This window comes from Quercus lobata, chromosome 2, assembly GCF_001633185.2.
Source record: "Quercus lobata isolate SW786 chromosome 2, ValleyOak3.0 Primary Assembly, whole genome shotgun sequence".
Classification (NCBI taxonomy): domain Eukaryota; kingdom Viridiplantae; phylum Streptophyta; class Magnoliopsida; order Fagales; family Fagaceae; genus Quercus; species Quercus lobata.
Genome location: NC_044905.1, coordinates 51,304,586 through 51,326,801, shown reverse-complemented (window position 1 = coordinate 51,326,801; position 22,216 = coordinate 51,304,586). Strand labels below are relative to the sequence as shown.

Sequence of the window (22,216 nt, the reverse complement as noted above, 5' to 3'; positions counted from 1 at the left end):
GAGGTCTTTCTGAGCTTCGTTTTCTTCAAACTTTATATGCTTGAAATACATGGATGTCTAATTTCCAACGATTTTGGCCTTTCCTGATTTGGAGCTACGATCGTCGAGATATCACGCTTGGAAGGAAGGTGACGCAATGCAGAAAATTTCTGTGATGTTTTTTCTTAAAAAATTCATATCTTCCAATCTAGGGTAGATATTTTCGAGCCCTTTTGATTTTGAAATAGCTAAGACCTTGTTGTTCAGGATGGTCTAGCCCATTGACAGAGCTGTTATTGGACATTGCCCCCCCCCCCCCTAAATTTTTTTTAAAAAAATATTACTATATTAATAGGTATTAAATTTAGCAATTTTGTTCAATAAAATTACACTTTCCCCCTCTTAATAATGCCATCAATTCTTTTGAAAGTAATGTTATAGTCACAAACATTTTTACAATGTTTATACAAACTATTGAGGTAGCAAATTCTTATTAGTTCGTACACTTGCATCACTTATCAATAACTACTCACCACATTAGCAATTTGTAAAAATTTTGCAGTTTTAGCATTTTTCACCTTTTAAAGGACATAAAAAATTAATAGATTAAATCTAAAACAAAATATACAAACCCAAAAAAATTAGCCCAATAACAAAAATCACCAATAATAAAACTAAAAAAGTTAAGCCCAATCAATCTATTTTACCCAAAACAAGCAACTTGGTCATTTAAAAAATTTTAAACAAAAATCCTTAGTAGTAAAGTAGTAGACTCAAAGATCGAAACCACTGCACACAGTTAGCAGCATAGTTGCCCCCCCCCCCCCCCCAAAACTCTAAGTCCTGGCTCCGTCCTTAGTCTAGCCCACTTGCTCTAGTTCTTGCCCAATCGATACATTTTATTGCGCAAAGTCGGGTAAAAAACTACTAGTTTTTCCTTAAAAAAGTGAGAATTTTTTAGGGTTTCGGTATTTTGGTGATATCTCATATGTTTTAACTCTCATTTTGGCCCATAAACTATCATTTCGAAGGTAAGAATATTCCATAAGAGACGGTCTAAAATTCAACACAATACAACGGTTGGATCAAAAAGTGAACTTTTTGACCATTCATGACTAGAGTTTTGGTCTTAATTGCTTCAAAAGTGATTTAAAAAAAAAAAACAAAAAAAAAAAAAAAAAAAAAAAAAACAAATTGTGACCTTTTGATTGGCCATCCAATCATGTTGTATTTATTTTTATTTTACTTTGAAATTCATGATTTTGCACATTTTAAAATTCTTTTGGTCTTTGTTTTGATGCGTGAATCGGGGTCGGACAAAATACGATATTGACACATTACATGGTAGAAACTTATGCTTTCCCACATGAGGTCTCTACACTATTAATAATAGGATTCTCAGTTTGGGTTTCAACATTTTGCGTCCTAAAATACCCTCAGACAAATTGTTAAACTCTCTAAAATACCTCTATCTTTTAGTTAAATAATTTTAAATTAGAACACACAAACTGGTTAAAAGAATAATTTATTGTTCCTAAGTTTTAGGCATTTTCCTTTATCTTCTTCATTTAGCCTAAAACTTAGGACACTGTCTCTATCTCATTTTTAAACATTATTCCACATTACCCTACCTTTTTCTTTTAAAAAAAATGCAAAGAATTATTTATATACTATTTTTAAACATTATATCACTAAACCAAAAATAAATAAATAAAGTAAAAAAAAAAGTATTATTACACACGCTGTGGGGCCCAATAATTTGTGGCCTTGGCCCACTTTTACATTGGGATCCAAGGCGCGAGCCGAGGAGGGATATACCCGAGGACATATAATAAAAGTCCAAGTAACCTTGAGACATAGCCGAGGATGACTTTGTCCTCGGCATCCTCGAGGCCCACTTGAAAGAAAGGGCAAGGACGGTATAGGAACAGTTTTGGGAAAAACCTAAAATATCTGCGTTGATAGAAAAAGGATCCCTGGACAGTATGGCGATAAAGGGCAAAGGGAAAGCTGCCATTAAATACTCTGCGCCAAACAGAGCAATGCTTTTCAGCTTTTACAACCACCTCCAACCACTCTGGGTATGGGTTGATGGGACAAGTATCAGTTCTGGAAAGTTGAACCTACACGTGGACGTTGGAAGGGGAGTGAAAGCCAATATAAGAGGAAAAATAAGCAGTCCAGAAAAGAGGCTGGGAAAAAAAGGCCAAGAACCAGAGCCTCCCAGACCGTCTTGAGGAGAAAGACTCCTCGAGCGAACATGGTCTACTTTTGTATGAATACCATGACTAAACACCGTTCGGTGACCAAGGCCTAGCCTTTCAAACCCACGTTCTACAAATTATATTGTTTGGGCCTTTTTACGTGCGAACCCAATATCATTTTGTGGTCGTTACAAATTGAGTCCTTACAATTGGCGCCGTCTGTGGGAAGGCTTATGTGTTGGCACAGGCGGTGGGTCGAGAAAGTCCCTCCATCACTTCCAACAGCCCGTCGTAGTGTTCTAACATAAAGTTCCATTAGGGGCTACGTTTTTCCGTAAGGGGCTACGCTTCGAAGCGTTAGTAGCGTGGATGGTTCTAGGGGCTTGGCCGAGGGGCTAATCCCCCCAAACTAATGTCCCACACCTTGGCTGAGGGGCTAATCTCCCCAACTACTTAAAAAAGCTAAGTTTTGGACAGAACCAAGGTATTGCATGGTCCTTAGACTCAAACCTATGGGGAAACCAACTATTTATAGAAATATCTAAGTTTTGGACAGAACCAAGGTATTGCATGGTCTTCGGACTCAAACCTATGGGGAAACCAACTACTTATAGAAATATCTAAGTTTTGGATAGAACCAAGGTATTGCATGGTTCTCGGACTCAAACCTATAGGGAAACTAACTACTTATAGAAATATCTAAGTTTTGGACAGAACCAAGGTATCGTATGGTCCTCGGACTCAAACCTATGGGGAAACCAACTACTTAATGAAAATATCTAAGTTTTGGATAGAACCAAGGTATTGTATGGTCCGAGGACTCAAACCTATGGGGAAACCAACTACTTAAAAAGCTAAGTTTTGGACAGAACCAAGGTATTGTATGGTCCTCGGACTCAAACCTATGGGGAAACCAACTACTTAAAAAGCTAAGTTTTGGACAGAACCAAGGTATTGCATGGTCCTCAGACTCAAACCTATGGGGAAACCAACTACTTATAGAAATATCTAAGTTTTGGACAGAACCAAGGTATTGCATGGTCCTCGGATTCAAACCTATGGGGAAACCAACTACTTATAGAAATATCTAAGTTTTGGACAGAACCAAGATATTGTATGGTCCTCGGACTCAAACCTATGGGGAAACCAACTACTTAATGAAAATATTTAAGTTTTGGATAGAATCAAGGTATTGTATGGTCCTCGGACTCAAACCTATGGGGAAACCAACTACTTAAAAAACTAAGTTTTGGACAGAACTAAGGTATTGCATGGTTCTCAGACTCAAACTTATGGAGAAACCAACTACTTATAGAAATATCTAAGTTTTGGACAGAACTAAGGTATTGCATGATTCTCGGACTCAAACCTATGGGGAAACCAACTACTTATAGAAATATCTAAGTTTTGGACAGAACCAAGGTATTGCATGGTCCTCGGACTCAAACCTATGGGGAAACCAACTACTTAATGAAAATATCTAAGTTTTGGACAGAACCAAGGTATTGTATGGTCTTTGGACTCAAACCTATGGGGAAACCAACTACTTAAAAAGCTAAGTTTTTGACAGAACCAAGGTATTGTATGGTCCTTGGACTCAAATCTATGGGGAAACCAACTACTTAAAAATCTAAGTTTTGGACAGAATCAAGGTATTGCATGGTCCTCGGACTCAAACCTACGGAGAAATTAACCACTTAAGGAGAATTCTAGATTGCTCAGACCTACGAGATGATTATATACTAAAAGTCGGATTAAGTCTTAGACGGAGTGAAGATCCCGACCTGTCCTCGGATCCTCAGTTTTAAGGGAACTGATGCAAACGAGCGTTTAAATTCAGTACGATCGTACTTCAATCCTCGGACCAGATGCCAAAAATGGCTAAGGCTAGGAAGGATATTAAGAAGGTGGCAAAGCACCCTCGTACTTGGCGACCCGCATGGGCAGCTCATTTTGGATTACCCCTCCTCGGATGATTACCTCCTGCACAGTACCGAGCATTCAGCTGTCATCTTGGTTAGTCTTGGGTATGTAACCTTTTTAAGGTCGGCATTATTGTGCCGGACAATTTCAATAAGCTCGGAATAATATCTTTTTCTTAAATAAGGGCCTCGGCCCTAAGGATCGTCTTTTCAGGTCGGCATTATTGTGCCGGACAATTTCAATAAGCTCGAAATAATATCTTTTTCTTAAACAAGGGTCTCGGCCCTAAGGGTCGTCTTTTCAGGTCGGCATTATTGTGCCGGACAATTTCAATAAGCTCGAAATAATATCTTTTTCTTAAATAAGGGCCTCGGCCCTAGGTATCTTTTTTTTAGGTCGGCATTATTGTGCCGAATAGTTTCAATAAGCTCATAAAGATGTCCTTTTCTTAACAGGGGTTTCGGCCCTAAGTATCGTTCAGAATGATAAAAAAAAATCATATAATAGCACATCCATTCACAGCATAACTATTGCAGAAAAGAAAGAATACATAGAATAAAATAACGTCAACTTTTATTAATATAAAGAAGTAGTACAGCGTACAATGAGGAACTTAAACAAGCCTATACAGGAAGCTAATTACAAAAGCGAAAATGAAAAGAAAGTACACAGTGAAACGACGAATCTTTCTAAACTCTACTCCAGTAGCGATCGTGTATGAGAGGGTGACCCCCTTTGATGGATGAGGAGAAGAAGAGGAAGAAGTAAAAGCACCAGGATGGATCCGGTGATGGGAAAGAAGAAGAAGGGGAGGTAAAAGGAGGCACCAGTGAAGGAAGAGAGGAAGAAGCAGGGATACTTAATCCCTACGTCAGCCCTGACTCCTAACGCGCTAGTACCATATTAGTTATGCTCGAAAAAGAGCGGATGGTACTGATGATGAGCAACCCCAGCTTAGTTGCACCAAAAATTTGATGCGGTTAACACCTGCTTCGAATTTTGGCTGAAGGAAGGTGAAAAATATCTTGAGTCTCTACCTACCCTGTCCTAATCGAGCCATCTTAAGTTTCGGAGGAACATGGTGCTTCTGGAGAGGGTGTGGTTCCTTCACCCCCGCTTTCACCTCAGACATATCACACTCTAAGGTTTGATAGCTCTGATAAGGAAAACCTTGAGCGCAGCTTGAGGTTTAAGGCTTTAGAAAGGTTAAAGGGTCTCTATGTAAAGGAAGTACCCTCTTGCCTTACTTCTTATATGGAAGGTAAGTTCAGTGGCATTTAATCCGTACAGATTTCCAAGAAGAGCTGCAAACGAGATAGTGTCCACTCAACTCCCCAACGCCATCTATAACCGTCAAATCTGATTGGTCTCGTAAAGGGAAGTTATTAAAGACGCGCCTCGTACACGGAAACGGCAGGAGCGCATTGTGAGTAAATCTAAAAAAATGTCTCGTAACTCGGCGCATTTTCTAGGCAAATGAAGAGACACCGACATTAATGAAGGACAAAGCTGGGCAAGCCATGATACCGGCCCGATATCATCAAAACCCTCATTCCCGACCAAGAGGTTGGACAGCAGGATTTTGAGGGGCTATTGTGGGGCCCAATAATTTGTGGCCTTGGCCCACTTTTACATTGGGATCCAAGGCCCGAGCCGAGGAGGGATATACCCGAGGACATATAATAAAAGTCCAAGTAACCTTGAGACATAGCCGATGATGACTTTGTCCTCAGCATCCCCGAGGCCCACCTGAAAGAAAGGGCAAGGACGGTATAGGAATAGTTTTGGGAAAAACCTAAAATATCTGCGTTGATAGAAAAAGGATCTCGGGACAGTATGGCGACAAAGGGCAAAGGGAAAGCTGCCATTACTACCATTAAATACTCTGCGCTAGACAGAGCAATGCTTTTCAGGTTTTACAACCACCTCCAATCACTCTGGGTATGGGCTGATGGGACAAGTATCAGTCTTGGAAAGTTGAACCTACACGTGGACGTTGGAAGGGGAGTGAAAGCCAATATAAAAGGAAAAATAAGCAGTCCAGAAAAGAGGCTGGGAAAAAAAGGCCAAGAACTAGAGCCTCCCAGACCGTCTCGAGGAGAAAGACTCCTCGAGCGAACATGGTCTACTTTTGTATGAATACCATGACTAAACACCGTCCGGTGACTAACGCCTAGCCTTTCAAACCCACGCTCTACAAATTATATTGTTTGAGCCTTTTTACGTGCGAACCAATATCATTTTGTGGTCGTTACAAATTGAGTCCTTACACACGCAAAGCACATGAGTCTAGTCTATACATATATATTATAAAACCGAAAATGTTTGACCAATAGTTGACTTACTTACATTGCGACACATAAGATTTGCAACCTCTATAAATTTCCATATCATTAATGTATTTATTTATTTATTTATTCAAGTTTAATTTTATCACAGCATTTAGAACTCGACTCTCTCCCCCTCATGCATAGCCTTTAGCTTTAAGTTGTGAGATGCACCACTCACAACTCGCCACATGGCGAGTTGTGGCACAAAGTTGTGTACTTTTATATGTCATTAGCATTACCTTAAAAAAATGCTTTACAGCTTAATTGACATATGTCCATGCACAAAGTGTTTTTGATTAATTAGCAGCATATTATATATCTAGATAATTACAAATTTTTTTTTAAGCAGTTTATTAAGATTCATGACTCCTTTCTCAAAAAAAAAAAAAAAAAAAAAAACATTCATGACTCGATTCTAAAAAATCCAATCCAATTAGATCCAACAACCCTCCATAGGGGAAAAAATAACGTGTATATGTCTGTTTTTTATGCTATAAAAGGTATTTAAATCAAAACATTGGTATGATATTAGATTATTCTTATGAGAAATCAGATTTCCCTCCAACAATTAAACATTCTAATGTTGATTTTGTTTTTTTAATAGATTATTCTGAAGTTTTTTCTTCAATTTTGTCAATGTTTAATTGTAATGTGCTTAGCATATAAATAGAATTATTAAATATTTAACGACAATTACAGTTTCTATATATTATATATTTATGCAAAGCTTTTCTGTGCATCACACAAGTTTGTGACTAGTGTATACACACACACACACATATAAATATATACATATATATATATATTTATATTTATTTGATTTTTAACTTATTTTAGTGATATTTAATATCTACTTGAAATCAATTTTCTAAATATAACTGATTACATGTAATATAATTGAACTAATTTTTTAAATAAACTATAATAGGGCACATGCACATTGTGTGGGAGGCTAAACTAATTTTATTTTAGATTATAAAAATAAGGTATTAAAAAGTTATATATAATAAAAAGAGAGCTACAAAATTTAATCCAAACTCATGGGCAAAATTTGCCAAATAGTAACTTTTTAGGAAATTTTTAGGTGAATAGCATGCAGCTAAAGTTAATTAGTTAAGTAAACTCTTTTTGGAACCCAAGTTTGTCAAACTTGAGTTCCAACCCAAAATCGAGTTTAGCAAACTCGAGTTCCAGTTGGTTTAGTTGTCTGACATGGATTAAAAAAAAAAAAATCACATGGAACTCGAGTTTGCTAAACTTAAGTTCTAGGCTGTTAAAAAATTTTTTTACCCAAATGGAACTTGAGTTTGCTAAACTCGAGTTCCAATTAATTACTACACTCGCCCCATCTGTCTTAGTTTTCATAAGTCACAGATCACATTAACACAACTCACAGGTCACACTTGCACTCACTTATCCAAACTCTCCCACATCCAAACTCTCTTTGTTTACTTCACGCCCAGCAACTTTCATTGATCATTCTACAAAATTAAAAGCTTCCTTCTTCTTCAATTTGTAGGTAAATATCTAAACATTTTTCAATTTTTTTTTTTTTTTTGGTTAGACATGGTTAATATAAGTTTTCATTTGGTAGATATATATACATATACCATTTTTATAGTGTTTATGAGTAATGTGTTATTTGTTCTTTGTAATTTTTTTTATTTTATTTGTAATGGGTTGTTATTTGTTATTTGTTCTTTGTAATGGATTGTTCTTTGCAATGTGTAATGGGTTTTTTCTTTGTAATGGGTTGTTATTTGTAATGTGTATGGGTAACATGTTCTTATTTGCAATATGCTTTTATTTGCAATGGAGGTCGGTTGACATCCTCTACAAGTTGGCCCTTCCCAACAAGGGTGAGTACAACAGAGTCCTCACCACTTATAATGGCCAATCAAAATCTCCATGGAAATACTAGTACTATAACCCCTACTGGCTAAGTTCAGATCATAACAATGGAATAACCGAAAACTATATTTTTCTGATAACTATGCTTTTACATAATATTTATAATAGTAGCATCCACTTCATTCTTAGATATTATGTTCGTGATATAAGTAATAGCATCAATATGCTAAAATTATCATATATATAAGATTAAACAACTCACAAACATATATATTTACTTAAATCATGCTTTTATGTAATATCTCTAATTAAAAGGTTTTGATGCATAATAATTTTCTAAACAGCCCTTATACTTATCAAACGTACATGTTACACATCCCTTACTTGAAAACAGAAGATGTGAGATATTTGTATAAGAGGAGCTCAAGTGTCCACATTCTCGTTCTCGTCACCTAAATGAAAGACCAAAACTTATTACTAACAACTCTTCCTAAATATATAAACTTATACATCAATCACAACCTAACTCTCAAACTCAAGAAAATCTTAAGTTCCTTCATACTAGGTACTATTATATTCAAGTATGTGTTATGGGTTTTCGCTCCTTCCATTGTTGGATTTGCACATTATAGGTCAGTAATTAGTGTTGATGGAACTTATCTTTAAGGAAAATATAAAGGAAAGTTGTTGATTGCAATGGCTATTGATGCTAATAATGAGATTTTTTCCGCTTACCTTTGTGGTTGTGGATGATGAGACGGGGGCTAGTTGGAGATGGTTTTTATCTTGCTTGAGGACCACGATATAGGATGTGGTACCCCCTTCTGGCATTTGCATAATATCTGACCGGCATAGAGCTATCGTATCATCCATTGCATAGTGGCCCTATGATTATGTACTGGTACATCATCAATATTGCATTAGACATGTGGCTAGAGACTTTAACAGTCAATTTAAGGACCCATTCTTAAAGTCTTTAACCTTGAAAGCAAGATACGCTACTCAGGCCTAAAAACTTGATAAAATATTGGATTGCCTTAAGAATGCTAAGATCAAATTTAGTAAGAATCCCAATATAGAGAAAAAGAAGTCGTACTCATATCTAATGAAGGAGCATTTGTCAACGTGGACATTGTCACATGATCGTGGATGTCGTTGTGAGGTAATGACTACCAATATATCAGAGTGTTTCAATGGTGTACTGAAAGGCGCACGTGGACTATCAATATCTGCTTTGGTTAACTACATTTGGTGCAACTTGTCACCTATTTCAATAATTGGCGCACAAAGATTTTGGGTGATCTCGCACATGGTCAAGAGTTCAGCAGTTATGCCATGGGTACTTAAGAAGCGAATTACGAAAAAGGGAAACGACATTATGTGAGGCTATTTCACCAGCAAAATGGTGTATATCAAGTTTGCACATACTATAATCCACACAGCTCTAAAGGGGAAAGACCATAGTCATGAAGTAAAGTTACAGGATAATACATGCACATGTGGCAAATGGGAAATCTATAAGATCCCTTGTTCACATGTAATTGCAGTTTGTATCAGGGAACGTATCAATGCAATGATGTATATTGACCCATGTTATAATTTGTAGCAATGACTTAACACCTACTCACATGATTTTCATTTGCCCAAGGATAAGTCATTGTGGTAGGAGGTTGTCGACCCAAAGTTGTACCCTGACCCCGAGATGTTGCAAGACAAAGGTCGACCTATGTCAACAAGAATAAGGAATGAGATGGATTGGAGGGAGGGTTAACCCAGATCGAAATGTAGAGTGTGTCATTAAGAGGGTCATAACGCAGAAGATGTCCAAATGTGATTCTCGCATCAACAAGCAGTCATGTTCCAAACTAGGTAAGTAATGCATGAATTCAATTGTCCCAGATAAAGTCTTTGCTTGGTATATTTAGCTCTTAACATATTTTGGGCCTCTGTTTGGAGTGCATGAGCTCCCATGATATTCTAGCTACTTCATTTTTTTTTCTACATTTAGGGGTTTGTGAGCTTTCATGATATTCTAGCTACCCACTTAAATCTAACTTTCTATTTTCCACAGTATTATTCTGAAGACAGATGCAAATGTTATAGTGGGTATGGTTGTAAGTAATATTTGGGATGCTGGAGCTACTTTATGCGAGACAAAGGTATTATAATCCTATTCTTCTCACTCCCTCTCTTCCTTATATCCTTTCATTGCTCCCGTAATTAGAAAATGTGCAAAAGAACATGTAGTTAAACTAAATGATGCCATATTTATGTTGTATCTGTGTTTTCATAACTTTTGTAGGCAAGCATTGGACACCGAATGTGAACATCTGGATAAATATGCGATATTGAATATAGAGAACCAAGGAGGGAACATCTTTTTGTATTCTGCAGTTCCTTTAAACTTTTTGGCATAGTTTATAAGTATCCAATTTTGTTATCCCTTCATCCTTAGTTTATTTTATTTCCATGTCAAAGTGTTGGTAACTTGCTAAATTTATATTTTTTCTTGTAAACTTGATTAATTTGGACATCCAATGTCATTGAAGGTGGGCTAGATGAATTTTTGTTAAAGATTTTGCCCATTGGATATGAAGTTACTACTAGAATTCATTAACATGTTCTTACAAGTTTTGCAGTAACATATGCCCACCTACACACCTTTTGACATGAGAAAAAAGAGAGAGATTGGTTTCTTTCTACCAGATTGTGGCATATACCCCAATTCCATTCAACTCTATTTAAATTGCTGTTGGTGTAAAAAATCCTTTTAAATTTAGAACATTCAATAATCAAAGTAATAATTGAAAAAAATGCATATGACTGACATTGCATAATCTTTTAGGAATCCATAGTTGACCCACAAAAAAAAAAAAAAAAAAAAAAAAAATTGGGACTAAAAAGCTTGGTTGTTGTTGTCAAAATAATCAAAGTCATCCAAACACTCGAGACTTTATACTACCCAGATATTAATTTTCCACACTTAAAAACCACAAATCTTCACATTCATCTAACAGAATAGCGTACCCAAATATCTAGTCCATAACCCATTCAATCAATTATATCCTAAACAAACTTAAAGGAATTCATCAAAAAAACCTAAACAAATTATTCAGAATCCAAACATATTTACAACAAAACCGTAACAAAATTTCACAAATAAGTACAGTAAAAAAGATTAAGTTTGCCTTATTTTCTAATGGAGTGCCGCTGCTTGTCATTGCTGTTGAGAGGCCGTCATCTGTTGAGCAAGAGGTAAGGGATGACATAGTTGCAGAGCAAATAAAAGAGATGAAGAGAGGAGGCACAGAGAGAGACGAGAGATTGAGGGAGATGAGGGACTGAGGAAGACGTGTTAGAGTGAGGGAGGAGAGCGAGAGTGAGAAATGGCGATACTATGTGAATGAGAGAGACCGAAGGGAGAGAGAGAGAGAGAGGGACGCTGTTATATGACTTGGGAAAAATACAAAATTACAAGATGTAGGTTTACTGGCCTGGAACTCAAGTTTACTACACTCGAGTTCCATTTGAAAAAAATTTACCTTATTAAAACTTGAGTTCCATTTGGGTAAATCTTTTTTAACGGCTTGGAACTCAAGTTTAACAAACTCAAGTTCCATGTTTTATTTTATTTTGTTTTGTTTTTTTTTTATAAAAAAAATCCACCTCAGATGACTAAATCAATTAGAACTTGAGTTTGACAAACTTGAGTTTCAAAAAAAGTCTACTTAACAGTCTTAATGAAATTAATAATTTCAGTTGCATACTAGTCACCTAAAATTTGTCCAGAAAGTATATTTTGCCCCACAAACTCACAGTAGTTGATTTTAGAAAATGTTCCCGTAAAGAAAAAAAAAATTAAAACAAAAAAGAAAGAGTGTTCGAGACATTAAAAAAAAAAAAAATAATTAAAGCAGAGTCTATCTACTCTGAAATATGATAAAATCCAGGGTGGAAGTGGGTGAGTGAATGTTGAGCTCAAACAGCAATGGCTACTCTTCTACTATCTTCCCAAACCATCTCTCTTTCTCAGCCAAACCTTTGCTTCCCCAGAAGGACCAAGAAGCCCCAGGCTGTCCTCAACAGAACTCAGAAAATGCAAGTCCCCTACGAGTTGAAGCAGGGACAGACCCGTCTTTTCCATAAGCTCCCTTCTGGCCTAAACATGGAGGTCATTGTGCAGAAGGGTGTTGTAGACAAGGACCCATATGACAGAAACAGTGAAAACCCACCTTTAGTATTTGTCCATGGAAGCTACCATGCTGCTTGGTGCTGGGCCGAGAACTGGCTTCCCTTCTTTTCAGCTTGTGGGTTTGATTGCTATGCTCTAAGCTTGTTGGGTCAGGTATCTTCTCTCTCTCTCTCATTATATATTTTTTTCCATTCTTGAAGCTCAAATTTGTGTAGATTTGTATATAATATGACGATGTTAGCTCCATCTTATTCATGATGTTGGTTTGAATTTCTGTGGTGCTATGTCGTAAGTTGGTCTTCATTTATATCTCAAGCTGTCTCTTTTTTCAAATATTTACTAACAATCTTGATGTATTTAAATTTACACATAATATGTGGAACAGGTGTTAATATATTTGATGATCTTTGTTGTTGTTTTTTCTTTTCTTTGAGAGTTGAGACAGTGTGGGAAAAGGAAGGAGACTGAAATTGAAATGTTCATTATTGGGGATGTAAAGGATCCAAAAACTTTATGATTATTTAGAGATTTGGAAATTTTATAGAAGGGTCAAATTCCAAATCAATTTTTTGTTTCTCTATGTGATCATCAACCCATGATGTCTGAAAATATTTGGCCGCAGACCTGCAGTTGACAAAAACCTAGAGAAATTGATCTTATTGGAAATCTTATGCTGTCCATACTGACAATTGGAGTTAGGCATCATACATCTTCATTTTTTCTTAGTGATGAAGTATTAATATTAGGGAGGTATACACTGAATTCTGTTTATTGCTAGCCTTTATATCTTCATTCACTAAATTTTACCTCTACGCTAGGTGCAATAGTTGCATGTTGTGTCTCCAAGTGTCATGATGGTGTGTGTATGGCCATTACCTCTATACATCATTTCCTAAATTTTAATTACAGTTGCAAATCTTTTGGGTATGGCAATTAGATCTTCTTGCACTAATTATATGTATGTATATGTATACTATTGAACCTATCAAACTACTGGATTTACGTTCTTGTTTGTATGCTGTGGGACTAATTTGGCATATCCTATTCTACATGGTCAGGGTGAGAGTGATGCTCCTTCTGGTTCTGTTGCTGGTACTCTCCAGGTATTTTAGATCTCCATTGGAAAAATGGCTCCTTTGAAAAGATAATTTTGATGGTCGTAATTCTTTGTTTTGTATGATCCACGGTTTCCATACTGGATATGATGTTCTTATTTCTATTCACTTCAAATTCTGCAGTAGACACATGCAAGTGATGTTGCTGACTTCATCCAGAAGAAAGTATTGTTACCACCAGTGTTGCTTGGACATTCATTCGGGGGGCTTATTATTCAGTATTACATTGCAAATGTGAAGAATAACCAGGCTATAGGTAACCTTAGAATTGGTTCATAATCATTTGAAGAAGTTGAAACAATACTCTGTGGGTGAGGCATGAAATAAATTTGTAGAATTAGAGACTGCATTTCGGATCTAAGTCAATTCTAATCTGCTTGAAAATATTTAAGTCAAATACAGCAAAAACCTTTTATAAATAAACTGTAGTGTCATTTCTTATAATTGATAATCAATGAAAATGTTGATATCTCGTCTAACTATGGAAAGAGTTGTCATCCATAAGGTCATTAAGGTGCACAACACATCAAAGATGTAATGTGAAATTTAAGATACATTTCTTGCACCTGAGGCAACTTCTAGAAATTGATTTGTGATCTTCGTATTATTTTAATTTAAACCCTCTAAAATTGTGCTTGAAGGAGTTATCTAATATCGTTCCTGAAACTGGAATGTGGTCTGAACCACAAGCACATTTTAAGGAATCAGATACTATTTCATTAAAATGCTTCTGGTTGGTCTATTAAATTCATATTCCTTACTATTTTTTCCCTGTTTTGTTTTGTGCTGATTGGGCTTGATTCTAGAAATGGAAAGTTTTTACCCCAAGCTTACAGGAGCTGCTCTTGTCTGCTCTGTACCTCCTTCGGGTAATAGGTGATTTTTTCTATTTCCTCATTTTTATGATATTCTACTTATCAAAAAGAAAATATTTATGATGTTCTATTATTCTTTTACTTGAACCTATCCGTGACTTACTTTCTTCAATTGCTTTCTTTAGTGGGTTGGTGTGGCGGTATCTCTTTTCCAAGCCTATTGCTGCTTTTAAGGTATCTACTTTCACTTTTTGAAGAAGATTATATATGTGCATTGTTTGTCATTTACACTCACAAAACATCATGTATTCACAAAAACCATGATTAATTGTTTAATATCTTAGCTCGTCTAACTGGTTACAGTTTTTGACTTAGCAGTTCATAAACTAGCATGTCATAGTTCATTATCTTGAAAAAATGCTGCCTAATTATGTGCAGAATGTTCAAAGAAAAACTTATATTGCTTTATGTTTACTAGTAAAGCTATTAATACTTATGACATCATTGCTTGATCATACAGAAGCTATGAAAACCTTGTCAATTTTTGTCCTCAATTTACTTTGTGTGAGGTTGTACACTAAAAATGGGAGTAATGCTATGGACACATAAAAATGCACAACTTTGTGGGTTTGTCCTCACATGGCCCACCATCACACCTCCACCACTCACAACTCACCATGTGGCGAGTTGTGGCACAAGTTGTGCACTCTTGTGTGTCCCTTGCATTACTCCTAAAAATGGAAGTCGGTCATTATTGTGACTTGGATACATCTTTATGAACTTGAGCAGGTAACACGCAGCTTAGCAGCGAAAGCTTTCCAAACTTCTCTTCCACTTTGTAAGGAAACATTTTTCTCTTCAACAATGGAGGATCAACTGGTTCTACGGTTTGTTTGCAATCACTTCTCTTCAAGTGTATTAGCATTTTGTTTACCATGGCATTGAAGAAGATATTTATATCTTTAAATTTGAACATCAGTTTGTGTGTGGACATACATATATTTCCTTGCTAAACTGTTTTGCAAGGAAAGTTAAGTAATGGCTTGTACCTTGAGTCAATGTCTGGCAAAATCATGCTTGTGAAGCTGATAGTTAAACCCTGCTTGGAAGTTTTGCTAAAATGCATGTTTATGCAAAGAACATCATTAATAAGGTAACCTCAAAAAAAAATTAAAGTTAGTAAAAAAAAAAAATGGTGTGATGTTTTCTGTATAACAGACAAAAAGGTTCTGATGCAAAGCTTGTCCCAAATGGAAAATGTGGAAAATGCAATTCCTAGTAGATATCAAGATAAAATATATATGATTTCTAGTATATTAAAAAATGATGAAACGCAAATTATAGTATATAAAATGCGATGAAAAGAACATTTTTTAACACCTCCATGGGCTCCTTTCTTGGTTTCAAGATCAATTGTGCAGAGTAACGCCTTGTTGTTGGATTATTGATTGATTGTTGGCAGCCATGGTTCCAGGTCCAGTGATCCTAGAGAACTAGGTTTTTGTGTTTGATGTTGGAGGATGGTTGGGCATTATTTTGGGACAATGTTAGGGCTTAAGAGCGCTATATTTCAAAGCTTTTGAGGGGAGAGTGATGTGACTGATGAAAAAAAACAGTAGGATTGCTGGAGTCAAAAATTGACTCTTAAAAACTCTAGCCAATTTTAATACAAGTAATTGAAAGAAAAATCAAGGTCTTAACTTTAATTATTATTTCTTCATATCCTTTTGTTCACTTAATGCAATTTGGTGATCTAGAAATTTGTGAATTATCAGTTAAAATTAATTGGTTTTGTTTGTTATTAAGATGAAGTTCTGAAAACTGCTGATATTGGGTGCACTAGGATAAATATGAATATATTGCTTTTTAGTCCAATGCTCTTGATTGTAAACATTCACTTAAAAATAAATATTCCTTCAAGTAGCCATATTGAGAATCTAAAGTCATATCTAATTCTGCAGACATTTATCCATCTTAAATTTTAAGAAATTTTGCTGATAAAGTTTTTAATTAGTAATTACAAAAAAAATAAAAGAATTGCTAATTAGTTTTGTTCTTAGCGTCCAAACGATCTTTGCTTCTGACTTCAGTTTCAAAATTTCTCTACTTCAGGTTTTTCCCTGAATTATGTGGTTTCCATCAATGACCATTAATTTATAATTAAATGTACATCTTGGTGCCTACCTATCTTATAAATTATGTTCAAATGTGAAGACCTTATGGATTCAGTCCAGTCTCAATTTTGAAAACCTTGGTTTACATTGAAAATAGAGGACAAAAATAGACCTCTCAAATATGAATAGTTTAAATTTTCATTGTATTCCATACATATGGCTACTTTTGGAGTCAATTGATAGTACACTGATTTAGCATGCCTATGCCTAAGAATTTTTTATCTTTTCTGTTCTACAAATCTTTATATTTTTTGTTCAATAGTGGAACTTAACCTTCAATTTATTTACTTCTCATCAGTTACCAGGAACTAATGAGAGAAAGTTCAAGGATGCCATTGTTTGATTTGCGGAAGCTGAATGCATCACTTCCAGTTCCTTCAATCCCAAAAGGGTCTGTTGAGCTTCTTGTGTTGGGTGCAAATGATGACTTTATTGTGGTAAACACAAGTTTAACTCTTATTTACAGAGTCTGCCATTGCTGATATTACATAACATCAAATCTACTAATTCACTAGTGCCTGTTTACCAAACCCCACCATTTCTTCTTCTACACCTTTGATTCTACTTTGCAGTTGATATTGCTTTTGACCTGCTATGATTAAGGGTTTTTTTTTTTGGTGGTAAATTGTAATTATTAGGATGCAGAAGGTCTCAAAGAAACAGGCCGATTTTACGGCGTGTCACCAGTCAATGTTGAACGGGTTGCCCATGATATGATGTTGGATTGTTCATGGGAGAAAGGTGCAAAAGTTATCCTATCATGGTTAACTGCTTTGAATAAATAGGACCCATATGACTTGAAAAAAAAATTTCCAAGCTCAGCACATAATTTAACTCAAAACTATGATATCTGGCTTGCTACCTTGAGTAGCTCATGTCGAGGGCCACACAGGTGCAGGATTAAGCTTTATAGTATTCTTTCAAGTGTTCCAATTTTGACGTGTTTATCCCTTTCAGGACATCGGGAAATTTTGGAATTTTTGGGTGTTTGGGTGTGCTGCAGCATTATTAGATTTTTTTATTTTATTTTAATCAGCATTATGAAAGAATTGAGCACACTGAAATTTTACTCCTCAAGGCAGTGTATTAAGAGCAAGTATGGATTTATGTATGTATGTTTATCTTAGAATTCTATGTTCAAAAAATGAAATGTCTTCCTTGGTCATTTTCATGATTCGACTCCCTTTGAGTGGCATAAAAAAATATTTTAATTTCACTATTAGTTATGTTAGCATTTTTCATCAATCACTTAGTGGTAAGGACTATTTTAACATAACACCAAAATTTTAGAGACTAAAATGACACATTTGAAACGTTAAAAACTAAATTAACACATAGTGTAAAGGTTAAGGAATAAACATGTAATTTACCAAAAAAAAAAAAAGAATAAATAAGGAGAAGAAACAAATAAAGAAAAAGTGTTGGCTTCATGATTTGTGTTGAAATGAGTCCTAATAATTTTAGCAAAAATGAAAATTACAATGCAAAATGAGAATCCTTAATTGTAGCTCTAGAAAATTATAAATGCAAAATGAATTCTTCATAAAATGCATTTAACGGGAATCCTGCTTTTTTGTATAATACATTCTTAAAAATTATTTGGCAAAGTAGCATTGTTTGAAACTTATTTGGAGAAATATTCTCTTTTGGATTTCATCTCTGAAAGTGACAAGATGGACATGTTGGCTAAGCTAATGCCTCATCTCTTCAAGACACAATGTCTCATTTAAACACATTTTATCTCACCTTCCTTTTCCCTTTCACTCTACTTCAACAAAAACTATCTCCTTCTCTCTCAACCATTAACAATGTTACTGTGGTTTCAATTTGCGGGAGTTTGAGATTTATGTAAATATATAATTTGGCAGTGGAGATAGCGCTTAAGAGCATCCACAATAGATGTGGGATATGTGTCAAATGCTAAATATTTGGCACATATCCCACACCAAACCATAAGCCCATTTATCAGATGTTGTATATGTTAAATTTTTTACAACTTGCTACAGTAAAATCACAAATATACAACTGTACGGACCGGCTGTGGTATATTGGTTTATTATTTTTTATTTCTCTTTCAACCCTCATTTCTCTTTCATTTCTCCTTTAGCTCACCGCCTCCATCTCCATCTCCACTCTCCCATTCTTTTTCTTCTTCCCTCTTCCCTGTTGCTCCATCTCCTTCAGCTCACCATCAGTTTCGTTTCTACCATCACTGATCTAACCACATAAATCCGGTTTTTTTTTCCCCTTTTGGTTCGCTCTATCCTCTGTTCTACCGGCGTCGGTCTAGTTCTAAGTCTCCGTTTTGGTTGTGATTGCTCGCAAATCTGAAAGGGATGTTTGTGCTTCCGCCGAAGATTCCAGCAGCACATTGATCTTGAAGGAACTTTCAGTCCAGCTGGAGCTTGATGAAAAACGACTCAAAAGCGAAACGGAGCCAAAAGGTTGCATTGTTAGGTTGATTCCAACGGATCCAAAACGGAGCCAAAACAGAGCTTGATTCCAACAACTCGTCCACCAAGCATGCATCGTTAGGTTGTGCCGAGTAAAATCTGCTCCGTTTTTTTCCGTTGCAGAAAAGAGATCCCCTCCCCCTACGTTCAAAAATGATGAATATGAAGTCGGTGGGGCTGCAGGTACTATGGATCGTGATTTCTGATTGTGGGTCTGGTTGTGGGTCTGATTTTATTTTCCGATTGTGATCGGCATGGGCGTAGGCCTTTGGGTTGTGGGTCTGGTTTTTTTTTCCCCTTTTGGTTCTATCCCCTCCCCCTGTTTTATTTTCTTCTCTTGTTGAGGTGGTGCTACATCAATTTTTGTATCAAAGCTTGTTCTTATACATAATTCTATCTAGATTTGTTGTTCTTTGTGTGATAATGTCTAGACTTGATGTTTGTTTATTTATGATTGGAGCTCTGGAGAGCTGCCTCTTATTAATATTACCTCTCTAGTGATATTTTGGATTGTATGTTAGAGCAGAAATATGTACATTTTGAAAATAAATTATGTTAGTTTGAGGGATTGGAGAGTGTGTTTCTGGTAGTTGTTCTAATGGCTATTGATTATGAATCATATCCCTAGAACAACTTTGAAAACTAGGATTCAATGTCTAGGGAGGTTAGGAGTGAGTGAAACTGATGTGCTGTGATAGACATACCAGGTTCAAGCTTTCATATTGAGATTAGATTTGGCTACAAATGATAAGTGGATTATGCTCAACTGCAGAAGTTTTGAGATATATTTTTTTGACCTATTGTTCGCCTGAGTTTATTAGTTCCATAGTTTCCTTTTGAATTATTTACCTTATTTATTTATTTATTTTTATGTGCTTTTTTGGCCATATCTAAGCTAATGAAAACAGATATTAGCTTTACAAATTAAGTAGACATAAGTTAAGAAAAAAGTTTTTAATATTTGTGTGTATTAACTTTTCAAATATGACACTATTGACTAATCTACCAAATCCACCAACTATGACAGTGAGAATACCAAAATAAATTTTTTTTGGCCTCCACCAACAAAAATAGAACAAGATCAAACAAAAATTGTTTAGTATGTTTATGACTGATGAGTATTGTTTAGTATGTTCATGAAAGGCAGGCAGGCCGGTTTCTACCAAAAAAAAAAAAAAAGAATTAAGAGTTTTGTTTGAAATGTTACCGTTGGGATTTGAAAGAGAATGGAAATGTTACCGTTGGAACAAATAATAAAGAAAGGATAAAATAAGAATTAAAATATAATATTTAAATGAAGTGGTAAAAATATAGAACATCTGATAAATGAGATGTTGTAAAATGATGTGGTAAAATAATAAAGTAGGCTTTTGATGTGGTAAAATGGCATAATATTTACAACGGATGCTCTAAACCACAAGTGACAATGCCACCAATTGTCAGTTCATGGATCCCTGGTGTTCCAAGTCATATGTAGTGACAATGGAGGCTTCGGTGGCCTAGTTGAGAAGATCGACTCTAGCATCTGCAAATCTCAAATTTGATTTTTTTATTTCGAATTTTTGGATCGAAAATTTTGTGGCTTTGTGGTGGTTGTAGCTTTTTTTTTGGGTGCAATCGGACACCATACTTAATGGCAAAATCGAAGATTTGACACTCCATTTGTAACAACGTCATTTGAACCGTTTGATGAACATAAATTCTATTCCAACATACATTTGAGCTTATAAAGATCAAAATGACATGTAGAACATTACAATCAAACCATTCTTTAAAAAATCAAGCCACATCAAGTTTTTAACTTTTAATAATTAATACGCATCAAGTTTTAATTATATGTCAAAATACCATCGATTTTAATTTTGAATGCAAAAATGTGCAATTTAACTTATCAAATAAATCCTACAATGCACCAGCACCTGACAGCTACAAGATCAATTACGATGGAGCGCTTTCTAGTGCAGACAACAAATCTGGGATTGGCATTGTGGTTCGGGACTGCCATGGGGAAGTCATTGCATCACTTATACAGCAGCTGGACCAAGCTTACCAGCCCGTGGAAGTTGAGGCTATGGCTGCGAATAAGGCTATGGAGTTTGGCAGTGAGTTGGGTCTTCATATCGCCATAATTGAGGGTGACTCCATAGTGGTTGCAAAGGCCCTAAAATGCAAGGAATTCAGGTTGGTGCCTTACACCCATTTGCTAAAAGACGTGTCTTTATTTTCCGGTTTATATTCACAATTGTCATACTCTCATGTAAAGAGAGATGGTAATAAAGTTGCTCACAGTTTAGTTAGGCTAGCTTTGACATCTTAACATTGTACGGTGTGGATGGAGGATGTTCTATCTTGCACTTTACCTTTTGTTTAAGCTGATTTGGCCGCTCTTTAGTTCATTTCAATAAAAGTCTCCATTCTCAAAAGTAAATAAATAAATAAATCCTACAAGATAATAATAACTTTTTTTTTTCTCCTCGTAAAAATGAGGAAAATCAAAAGTTAAACTTTACTTGCAGAACACTCTAATTATGACTAAAAATAATTTTTTAATTCGTAACTATCCTTAAAAAAAAAAAAAAAAAAATCATAAAATCAAGATAAAAATTGTGCGAAAATCAAAATTGCCTAGGACATAAGTGTTGGTCTACACTCGGTCACAAAATCACAAGCGTGGATAGGCATTTATGTCCAGTATTCCACAAAATTTAAATTTTTTTATCCTCTTATCAACTGTGTATTAAGGTAAACATGAGTTCAAAAACTCAGGGTGGGATGGAAATAAGAGTAATTTTAACTTTCTAATCACTAAATACAATTATACAACCCTTTCATCAATGAAATAGATTTCAGCCCATAGTTTTAGATTAGTGAATTGCTGGAGAAATATTGAAAGAAACTTCAGAGAGACATTAGGTTGCTTCCTGCAACATCACTCTTTCAAGCCAATTAATCCCAGCAACTCTAATCTATATTCATTCAATTATATCCTTCTAATACAATCTCGACAATTATTCTCTAGTCATCACACTAGAATCTCCTACATACATCTACACACACAACTCCCTCAAATGTTCAACTAGAAGACTTGTGGATTAATCCTAATGGTCTGTTTAGATTGATGGAGAGGGAGAGTGAGAGGGAGTAGAGTAGAATAGAGTGAAATTGACCCAAAGTTAGCTT

The 22,216-nt window shown here is 35.5% G+C and overlaps 1 protein-coding gene across 1 annotated transcript; it reads left to right on the top strand.

Moving 5' to 3' along the window:
- Positions 1-12,194: 12,194 nt before the first annotated feature.
- Positions 12,195-17,754, top strand: LOC115975794. The gene is made up of 8 exons (XM_031096775.1): positions 12,195-12,632; positions 13,538-13,582; positions 13,721-13,850; positions 14,401-14,470; positions 14,595-14,643; positions 15,199-15,296; positions 16,882-17,020; positions 17,222-17,754. The coding sequence occupies exons 1-8, from the start codon at positions 12,276-12,278 to the stop codon at positions 17,366-17,368; spliced, it is 1,035 nt and encodes a 344-aa protein (XP_030952635.1). The 5' UTR covers positions 12,195-12,275; the 3' UTR covers positions 17,369-17,754.
- Positions 17,755-22,216: the final 4,462 nt, after the last annotated feature.